The sequence below is a fragment of the Orycteropus afer genome, unplaced genomic scaffold (genome assembly GCF_000298275.1).
Source record: "Orycteropus afer afer isolate SDZICR_OR568_19922 unplaced genomic scaffold, OryAfe1.0 scaffold00114, whole genome shotgun sequence".
In the NCBI taxonomy this organism is placed as follows: Eukaryota; Metazoa; Chordata; class Mammalia; order Tubulidentata; family Orycteropodidae; genus Orycteropus; species Orycteropus afer.
The window spans coordinates 6,278,775-6,290,360 of NW_006921701.1; the positions used below are offsets into that span (position 1 = coordinate 6,278,775).

At 39.7% G+C, this 11,586-nt stretch overlaps 1 protein-coding gene across 1 annotated transcript in view; it reads right to left on the reverse strand.

The window, feature by feature from the left end:
- Positions 1 to 11,586, reverse strand: part of GOLGB1 (golgin B1) — a 125,076-nt gene that overhangs the window by 15,068 nt on the left and 98,422 nt on the right. Inside the window, exons 15-16 of the mRNA XM_007943892.1 lie at positions 8,136 to 8,301; positions 7,808 to 7,945 (exon numbers count right to left, since the gene is read on the reverse strand). Coding sequence (XP_007942083.1) covers positions 7,808 to 7,945; positions 8,136 to 8,301 — 304 coding nt within the window. The remainder of the gene's footprint in view (positions 1 to 7,807; positions 7,946 to 8,135; positions 8,302 to 11,586) is intronic.

The window sequence follows — 11,586 nt, forward strand, 5'->3', positions numbered from 1 at the left end:
TGAAATAAAAAAATTTCTAGAAACAAATGACAATGAAGACACATCACACCAAAACCCATGGGACAGAGCTAAAGCAGTATTCAGAGGACAGTTTATAGCAATACATACATCAAAAAAGAGGAAAGAAACAAAATCAACATTCATCAACTCTAACAACTAGAAATAGAACAACAAAAGAATCCTACAGTATCTAGAAGCAAGGAAATAATAAAGATCAGAGCAAAAATAAATGGAACAGAAAACAAAACAAAACAAAAAAAACATAGAGAAAATCAACGAAACAAAAAGCTGGTTCTTTGAAAAGATTAATAAAATTGATAAACCACTGGCAGATCTAACAAAAGAAAGAGAAGATCCAAATCACAAGAATTGTAAATGAAAAGGGTGTTATCACTACAGAACCAACTGAGGTAAAAAAGATACTGACAGAATATTATGAAAAACTGTACTCCAACAGATTTTAGAACCCAGAAGAGATGGACAAGTTTCTAGAATCAAAAGATCTACCTAAAGTATCCCACTCAGAGATAGAAAACTTGAACAGACCTATAATGAAAGGAGAAATTGAACAGGTCATAAAAAAAACTTCCCACAAAGAAAAGTCCTGGCCCTGATGTCTTCACCGGAGAATTTTATCAAATATTCAGACAAGAGTTGACACCTACACTACTCAAGCTCCAAAACATAGAAAAAGATGGAATACTCCCAAACTAATTTTATGAAGCAAGAATAACACTAATACCAAAATCAGGGAAAGACAACACTAGAAAGGAAAACTACAGACCAATATCCCTCATCAACACAGATGCAAAAATCTTTAACAAAATCCTAGTCAACAGAATCCAACAACATATCAAAAAATCAATACACCCGGACCAAGTGGGATTCATACAAGGTTTATAAAGATGCAAAAATCTTTAACAAAATCCTAGTCAACAGAATCCAACAACATATCAAAAAATCAATACACCTGAACCAAGTGGGATTCATATAAGGTTTATAAGGGTGGTTCAACATCAGAAAAACAGTCAATATAATCCACCAAATACACAAAACAAAAGAACCATATAATTATATTAATTGATGCAGAAAAAGCATTTGATAAAATCCAACATCCATTCCTGTTCAGAACTCTCAGCAAAATACAGACAGAAGGGAAATTCCTCAACATAATAAAGGGTATATATGCAAAGCCAATGGCCAACATCATTAATGGAAAAAGATTCAAGGCATTCCCCTTACAAACAGGAACCAGACAGGGATGCTCTCTATCACCACTTCTATTTAACATTGCATTGGAAGTCCTGGCCAGGGCAATAAGGCAAGAAAGAGAAATAAAAGGCATACAAATTGGCAAAGAGGAACTAAAACTATTTCTATTTGCAGATGATATGATCCTGTACATAGAAAACCCAAGGGACTCAATAAAAAAACTACTGCAACTAATAGAGAGGTTCAGCAAAGTGGCAGGATAAGGTCAACATACAAAAATCAGTTGGATTCCTCTACATCAATGAAGAGTTCTCTGATAAATAAGGGAAACAATACCATATACAATAACTACTAAAAAAGATAAAATATCTAGGAATAAACCTCACCAGAGACACAAAAGACCTATATAAAGAAAACTATAAAACACTGGTACAGGAGACAACAAGGGCACTACATAAATGGAAGAACTTACCTTGTTCATGGATAGATAGACTGAATATTGTGAAAATGTCAATACTACCTAAAGCAATTTACACATTTAATGCAATCCTGATCCAGATTCCAACAATTTTTTTTTTATTATTGTGATTTGGGTGAAGGTTTACAGAGCAAATTACTTTCCATACAGCGGTTCACATATACTTTGTCTCATGACATTGACCACAGTTTACCACAATGCAACAGCTCCCCTCCCACTTCCTCCCCATAGTTACCTCTTCCCTGTGTCCATCCCTCCATACTCTCCTGCCCCCTGAGCTGTCTCCCTGTGCATAAGCAGCCCTTCTTTCTCCCATGATTGTTCACTCCAATCACGTGTATCTACTTGAGGTAAATGTTCAACTCATATGCCTGTATTTTGTTTGGCTGGAAACCACAGGTGTGGGTTCAATTCCAGACCTGAAGGGCATCTGGGGGCCATAGTCTCAGTGGTTCCATCAGGCTCTATTGGACCAGCAAACCTGGTCCCCCCCCCCCTTTTTTTCCCCTCCGAATGATTTTGAGTTTTGTTCCACATTGTTCTCCCTCTCTATCAAGGATCTCCTACATAGATCCCCTTTCAAGTGGATGACAGTGGTAGCAGGGCACCATCTAGTTCTTCTGGTCTCATAGTTGTATAGGCTGCAGATTGGATGGTGTATCAGTCGCTAGGACTAATTGTTTCCATGAATTTTGGTTTTCTTCATTCTTCTTTGCTCTGGATGAGGAGAGACCCATCGTTGCATCTAGATGGCAGCTTGCTAGCTTTTAAGATCCTAGTCACTACTCGCCAAAGTAGGAGGTGGAACAATGTTTTGTATAGTATGTTATGCCAATTGAGCTTGATGTCCCCTGTGACTATAGTCCCAAGCCCGCAGGTTCAACTACTTGATCCCTCTGGGTAGCTAGCTGTGACCAAGCAGTGACCACAAACTTGCCCCTTGTCAGCTCTACTATACACCTGGGAATTCTGATCATTCACATAAACTTAGAGGACCATTGTCTGCCAATCCTATATATGTTCTTGGATACACTCCCCATTTCATAGACATACCTAATCATTCAGCCTCCAACAAAATTTTTTAAGGACATGGAAAAACCAATTACTAATTTCATACAGAAAGGAGAGAGACCTTGAATAAGCAGAGCACTTCTCAAGAAGAAAAACAAAGTGGGAGATCTCATACTCCCAAATCTTAAGAACTACTATACAGCCACAGTAGTCAAAACAGCATGGTATTGGTACAATGATAGACCGATAGACCAATGAAACAGAATCAAAAGTCCAGATATAGACTCACCCATCTATGGATAACTGATCTTTGACAAAGGTCAAAAACCCATTAAATGGGGAAGAGACAGACTCTTTAACAAATGGTGCTGGCAAAACTGGATATCTATCTGCAGAAAAATGGAACAAGACCCATACCTCACCCTACACAAAAACAAACTCAAGTGGAATCAAAAACTTAAATGTAAAACCCAAAACTATGAAATTCATCAAAGATAAAATAGGGGCAAATCTGGGAGCCCTAATTTATGGCATAAATAGACTATCAAGCATAACCCAGAATGTGCAGGAGACAGAAGAGAAGCTAGATGACAGGGACCTTTTAAAAATTAAATTCTTTTTTTTTTTTTTTAATTGTGATTTGGGTGAAGGTTTACAGAGCAAATTCATTTTTTATACAGCAGTTCACATATACTTTGTCTCATGACATTGACCACAGTTTACCACAATGCAACAGCTCCCCTCCCACTTCCTCCCCATAGTTACCTCTTCCCAGTGTCCATCCCTCCATGCACTCCTGCCCCCTGAGCTGTCTCCCTGTGCATAAGCAGCCCTTCTTTCTCCCATGATTGTTCTTTCCAAGGAGTGTATCTACCTGAGGTAAATGTTCAACTCATATGCCTGTCTTTTGTTTGGCTGGAAACCACAGGTGTGGGTTCATTAAAAATTAAATTCTTATCCGCATCGAAAGACTTCATCAAAAGGGTAAAAAGAGAACCTACAGATTGGGAAAAAACATTTGCCTATGACATATCTGATAAAGGACTTATCTCCAAATTCCATAGGAAACTTCAACACCTCAACACCAAAAAAAAACTAATCACCCAATTCACAAATGAGTAAAAGACTTGAACAGACACTTCACCAAAGAAGATACACAGGCAGTCAACAAACACATGAGAAATTACTCATGATCATTAATCATTAGAGAGATGCAAATCAAAACAACAATGAGATATTATCTTACCCTAACAATAATAGCAAAGTTTAACAGGACAGAAAATAACAAATGCTGGCGAGGTTATGGAGAGACTGGAACTCTTGTGCACTGCTGGTGGGATTGTAAAATGGTACAACCATTGTGGCAAATGGTACGGTGTTTCCTTAAAAAACTGAAAATAGAAATACCATTTGACCCAGCAATTCCATTACTAGGAATATATCCTAAAGAGGTGAGAGACAGCGCATGGACAGACATATGTACACCTATGTTCATCGCAGCATAATTCACCATAGCAAAGATATGGAAACAACCTAAATGCCCATCAACAGATGAGTGGATAACCAAATTATGGTACATGTACACAATGGAATATACTATGCTACATTAAAGAACAATGAGGGCTATGCGAATCATCTCACAACGTGGATGAACCTGGAGGACATTATGCTGAGTGAAATAAGTCAACTGCAGAAAGACAAGTACTGTATAAGCCCACTATTGTAAAAAGACAAAGAAGGGTTTGCTTGGAAAAGGGAACTCACTTTGTAAGCTACTGGGATGGGGAGGGAAGAGGAGGGATTAATTTTGGGCTAGTTGGGGTCCACAAGCTGACGTGGGTAGGGGGAGGGATATACAGAAGGGATCTGTGACCACCATGATAACATTAGGAAATGGGAGGACACCGAATTGTGCACATAAGAGAGAGACGACAGATGATAATACCAACCAATGTTTCCACAATACTGCATTGCCATTAACACCAAACACCAGGCTACAGATAAACACACAAAATAAACACCTGAGATCATCAGACGGGGATCAGTTAACAGAAGGATACTCTAGATGAAGGATAGATTCAGCTGAGGCTAATCTTGCACAGACACCAGTGATACAAAATACCTGCAGTCCTTACAGAAACAATAGAAGACAGGCACACAGTAATCCCTCACAGACAACCAGATACTATGGGAGAGAGATCCAACAGATCTGCTGCCTCAGGACCATAGTACTGGGGGGCACCAGACTCAATTGGCACAACAAAATACATAAAAGCCTTTCCACATCCTACAATTGGGGTCTTAAAAGCTTTCAAGCAGCCATCTAAGATGCAGCTAACAGTCTCCTAGCATCGGAAGTGAAGAAGAGTCCAAGGGCAAAAAACAAGGGCATTTGGAAGCCATCAGCCCTAGGATACGATGTCCCTTGAGACCAGAAGAACTAGATGGTGCCCAGCTACTAATGGCAACCACTCAGGAAAGGATCAAATCTGGAGATCCTGGAGAGAGTAGGAGGAAAAATGTGGAACAAAATCCCAAAACTCAATGACCAGAATTACTAGTCAGACGAAATCTGATGAGACCCCCAATACTATGGCCGTGGAATACATTCTGCGCCTGGAATAAAACACATCTCCAGGGGCTGGCTCTCAGCTCAATAGTTAACAAGATGTACACGCAGACCACTCAACCCAGGATGATGCACCCACATACTCTATGGTAATACATCACTTAGAGCAATAGACCACGGGGCACCAGAGGACCAACATTCAAACTGAGGAAATGCAGGACAAACAAGAGTGCATAAATATGAGGGGCACAGGGGGAGGGTTACAGGGTAGGGAGGGGAGGAGATTGGGTCAGGGTTGGATATGGTAAATGGGGAGTGGAATTAAATGTACACAAATGTTTAATGTAAAACAAGCTCTTAAAATAAAAAAAAAGAAAAAGAGTTGGGCTAGAGGAGGTTAGAACTTTCTAGAAATAGCTAACTAGCTGGGAGAGGAAACGGGTCAGCATTACTTTGAAAATTTCTAGAAATATCTCCCAATAAAGGGTCTGTAATTTTACCAAAGAGCCATTCATTTGTATCAATAAACCTTTAAAAACGCAAATCTCTGTCAGTGTTAATAGTGCTATTAGTCTCCCTGACATTTTAGTGTCAATTAGCTGAATTTAATAACATTTAATAAGTACTTTCTACATATGCTAGTCACTGTGCTTTTCCACATGTATTACCACATTTATCTCAGACTGAACTCCTATTATTACCTCAGGAAAGTTATTTAATACCTCTAGGCCTCCATACCTCTGTGAAAATAGTCCACTGATCTTTATCATTTTTGGATGAACTCATGAGAAACTTATATACATACATGACATTTTGCATATTATTTCTGGACATTCACAGTTCTCCTTAAAGCCAATCTTTTTTTTTTCTTCTTCTTTTTGTGATTTGGGTTAAACTTTACAGAGCAAATTCATTTTCCATACAATAATTCATACATTTTGTTTCATGACATTGATTGCAATCCCCACAATGTAACAGCTCTCTTCCCACTTCCACTCTGTGGTTACCTTTTCCCAGTGGCCTTCTTTGCTATGCATCCCTGCCCTCTGAGCTATCTCCCTACATGAACACTGACTGCCCTTTTGATTTCCATGGCTGATCATTCTAAGGAATGCACTTGCCTGGTGTAAATGTTCACTGTATATGCCTGTCAACTGTTTGGCTGGAAGCGACAGGACTGAGTGCAATTCCAGGTCTAAAGGGTGACTAGGGGCCACAGTCTTGGGGGTTTCACCAGTCTCTATCAGATCAGTAAGCCTGATCCTTTTTATGATTTTGAGTTTTGTTCCACATTTTTCTCCCACTCTATCCAGGATTTCCTACACTGATTTCTTTCTGAGTGGTTGATAGTGAGTGGTAGCTGGGCACCATCTAGTTCTTCTGGTCTCAGGGTCATGTAGGCTGAGGTCCTAACAGTCCACTAGTCCCTTGAACTAACTGTTCCATGTGACTTTGATTTTCCTCATTCTTCTTTGCTCTGGATGAGGAGAGACCAATTGTTGCATCTTAGCTGGCTGCCTGCAAGCTTTTAAGACCCCAGTCACTACTCACCAAAACAAGATATCCAACAATGTTTTTGTGTAGTAGGTTATGCCAAATGAGCTTGATATACCCCATGACCATGGTACCAAGCCTGTGGGCCCTCAAAGCCAACCTCTGAACTCCAAACACTAACTGATTTCTTAAGTCCCTTTTAGGTACAACATGAACTGGCTAACTGGGTTCCATTTAAAAGGGCAAAACTAGGAAAGATACCATTGGAAAACACTTAGAATAATCAGAGGGCAATAGGAGGATATTGATTCATAAGGGGTATGGTTGGTAAATAAGAAGAAGCCAGAGAATGGAAGAAAAGTGAAGACAGAAATGTGAGAAGGCATCCACAAATAATTTTCTTTAACCTTGTCTCGTACCTTTGCTCTAGGGACCAGATGTTAAAGTGGTTCTTCCTTTATCTTCCTTATTTCCTAGAAATAAGTCCCAACTATTACAGCATGCTTTCCTAGAGTGTCTGGAGTGACAAGGCTGGGGTTTGGAAAAAAGAAAAATGGCTTCTTTGGTTCCACTCAATGAGGAAGCCCATAAATTGAGCAGAATGAAGAGCAGATGTCTTAGTCCTATCCCTGTTATCTAACCACATCGGAAAAGCTTTCTGCCTCCTTCCTAACACTCTTCCCTGTTGCACACTGTGGGAAATAGAGAGAAGCTTATTAGGGGATTTGTGGGGAGTGTTCCTGACCTGACTAACAAGTGGTGCAGATGGGGAGCAATGTGGAGGAAGACAGCTTTCCAAAAGAGTTGGCTTTTCACTCTTAGAGTCTGGATTTCTCAAAATCATTTCCAAAGGCTCTCAAAGTGCAAGAAAAGTGAATGGCCCTGTGTGAGTGTTTTAGAGAGAGCAATTCAAGTTCTGAAAACAAATAATCTATACCTTAATGTATGCTACAGCTGGAGCCTAGCTGGAATCAGCTCCTACTTATCTTCGTGTCTCTAGTCATGAATAAGAAATTGAGCTCCAATCTAGCAGGGACACTTACCTTGCTGCTCAGTTGCTGAATTCTTAATTCCTTTTGGTGAATTTCCTTTAAACTGTCATTGAGCTGGGTCTTGAGAAGTTCTGTCTCATATACTATGTTTTGTGACCCATCTAGGGAAGCTGATGCCTCTGGAGATGCCTGCCAGGATACAAGCATTGGTAAAATTCTCTCTTAAGATTTAACATGCTTAATTCCTTCCCTGGACAAACCTGTCCACCCCACAGGAAGTCATTAGATGACCTAATAGTGTCAGGTGGGCACTTGCAGGGGTGGATGCTTCCTGTGTAGTAGTGACCAGTGAGGTGTAATTGGCATTGCAATCACTTACCTGTCTTTGGTATTGTACTTTGAGGTTTTGAGTCTGGGAAGAAGGAGCCCTCAGTTCCCTCATTAGGTTCTGCAGATGGCTGAGCTGCTGATCTTTATCTGAGAGTGCCATAAGGAACTGCTCCTTCATCCTCCTCTCATGCATTTCCCAAGAATTCTTCTCCATCCTACAAAAACCAAGAAATAATCTCAGGGAAAAATATACATGGGATGTCAAAGGGAATAATTCCATATGCAAAGTATTATTATGGGCAGAAGGAATATAGTAAAGAAAATACATAATCAGAGTGAACTTATAAATTGAATCGTGCAACAAACTGATGGAGCAGAAGGTAAAAAAACCCATCTGGCAGGACTGGGTACTACTGGCAGTATACTTCATGAAAAAGCTGGCATTAGTGCTGAACCCTGAACAATTGAGTAGGGCTTCTGTCATGGATTGAATTGTGTTCTCCCAAAATACGTGTCAACTTGGCTGAGCCATGATTCTCAATGGTGTGCAGTTAGGTAATGTAATCTGGCAGTTATTCAATGATGTAATCATCCCCAGGGTGTGATCTGATGTGACTGGCTCATCAGTTGTAAGGGGATTAGGGTGGGACGTAACACCCTAAATCAGGTCACAGCCCTGATCTAAAGGGGAGTTTCTGAGCTATAGCCTGCACCACCTTTAATCTTCAAAGAGATGAAAGAAGAGAGGAGCAGAGAAGCGACCTCAGTACTACCAAGAAAAAAAGCCAGGAATGGAGCACATCCTTTGGATCCATGGTCCCTGTGCCAAGAACCTCACAGACTCAGGGGAAGATTGCTTCCAAGACACATGGAGATCTCCAAGGGACTCCAAGCCCAAAGATGCTGAGAGACAAGAACCTTCCCCTAGAGCCGAGAGAGAGAAAACACTCCCTTTGAGCGGGTGCCCTGAATTTGGACTTCTAGCTTCCTAAATTGTGAAAGAATAAATTTCCATTTGTAAAAGCTATCTACTAAGATAGCTTTCACAAGGGGAGAAACATTCCAAGTTCAGGGGACAACTAAGGCACAAGTATAAATATATATGGTAAGCTTTTAGAAATGCAGTAGATGGTGTGCCAAGTGGATATGATGAGAAAAGAGGGTGAAGAGGAATGAGGTCAGATCATGTGGGATATTAAATACCATGCTAAGAAAGCTTACTCTGTAAGATGAGAAAGGACTGCCAAGTTTTCAGGTCAGTGCCTCGATACAATATAAACACCACAAACATGAGAATAAAGCTCTAGAGTCTGAAAGATCTAGGTTCAAATCACATTAGCTCTATCATGTAGCAGGTGTGAGATTATAAGTAAAAATTACTTCATTAACCTCTTTAAGCCTCCACAGTAAAATGGGAATAAATGATCTACTCTTTATGATTCCTGTGAAGATTAAATGAGATATTCTATGTCAGGCAATAAACATAGAGCTTGGCAATTAGTAAGCACTCAACAAATTAGCTGCTGTTACTTCTATTTATTCCTTGAATCTAGTCAAGAGGAAGGCTTCTATATGACCCCAGTGAATTTCCTTTTGTACTAGCAAAAACTGCCTCTGCCACTATTCTTTAGTCCTATTTCTCCCTACACTATACTCTGAAAAAACTGGGACTAAAACCAAATATCTATAGTTTCTCTTCACTTGCAGGAGCCCCAATGTCTCTATTTAAAAAAAAAAAAAAATGCAAAGTTTGCTTGAATTACCTGACTTTTTGTCTTTCTCTCTAGAAATAAGGGAAAATCATCCCTTCTTTTCTAAGTGATACATAACGATTATGAATAATCCTGTTGTACTTAGATGTGGCTTGGATTATAGTCAGTTACTGTTACTTGAGTTTTTTTCAAGCATGCAGAATTAAATCTTAGAAACTAAATTTTTATTACCAGGCTACAATATGCAAAAGGCGCAGAGATGTTTCTAAATACTTTCTTTGAAATATCTGTCTGTGAAAAATAAGAGAAACAAGAAAGAGTGGGTGTAAGAGAGTGCATGAGAAAGATCACAATCTTTCATAAAAAACTTCAAGTTGCTATTTTTTTTGGAAGAATACACAATTGGTTATGGTGTGGAAGGAGACCGTCAAAGGAGAGGAAGGACTAAAGGACAAAACCAATTTCTTAATGGAAGTCAACTATAAGGGAGGGTATACCTCACTTGTCCCTTTAAGTAAGAGCACAGGAACCAGAGCAGAGTAAGTAAAGAAGTAGAAATGTTATGACATAAAGCCAGGCTCTCCTGATAAGCCTTTCTCCAAACATTATATACTCTTCCAGCCATTGATCCCTCTTGATGTGTCCAAAGCAAGTGAGGTCAATAAATTCTTGAATATGATGTTCCAGCTTCTTCATGCCTGAAGAGTTCATTTGTCCCAAGTATTTCACGAACAAAAGTCAGGGAGTCTTAAAGATATTCAGACACTCTTTGCCTTTCTCTGCCATCGTTCTGGATGTGGCAGCCTGCCTTCCTCACCATGTCTTCTCATAAGACTTTCAGAATCAAGAGATTCCTGGCCAAGAAACAAAAACAGAACCGGCCCATTCCACAATGGATTCGAATGAAGACTGGTAATAAAATCAGGCACAACTCCAAGAGGAGACATTGGAGAAGAACCAAGCTGGGTCTATAAGGAGTTGCACGTGCGAATGCACACATACCAACCCAGGTTCCCTAGCATTCTACCCTGTCAAGTGTGAGATTTTACCATGATCAATTGAACATGTATTGGGGCAACTTCTGGATTCTTCTTTTTATGCTTCCGCATTAAGGGATTGGGTGATTAATAAATACATGATACCTTTAAAAAAAAAAAAAAGATATTCAGATAAAGAAGGTGGTCCTAAAGTCAGTGAAACAAATCTGTATCTTTACTTTCTTTTTCATTTTAAAAGTGAAGTAAAATGTTCTATTCTTCTTTTTTATAACTCACATCCATGTGGTATCTAATTCTCCTTATCTTCAAAACTGCTAAAATGTGGAAGGTAAAGACAGAGGCCAAGATAAAGGTGTACAGAGAGAAAATGAAGGGGGAATAAAAAAATCAATAGACATCATTTTTTTTCTCCTCTTTTTCTTTTCTCTAAAGGTCAGCTTTATACTTCTCAAAGAACTGGCCAGAGAAAACCTTATGAATAGTGGTGAAACACTGTCTATTACTGAAAAATAGCCCTGTAACCTGGTCTGATTTAGTGCCAGAGGATGAGCCCCTCAGGTCAGAAGACACTCAAAATATGACTAGGAAAGAGCTGCCTCCTCAGAATAGAGCTGACCTTAATGATGTGGATGGAGTAAAGCTTTCAGGACCTCCTTTTGCTGATGTGGCACAAATCAAGATAATAAGACAAAGCTGCAAATTGTTGTTGTTGTTATGTGCCGTCGAGTCGGCCCCGACTCATAGCGACCCCTCCTTGGGTTTCCGAGGCAGTATCACTACGGAAGTAGGA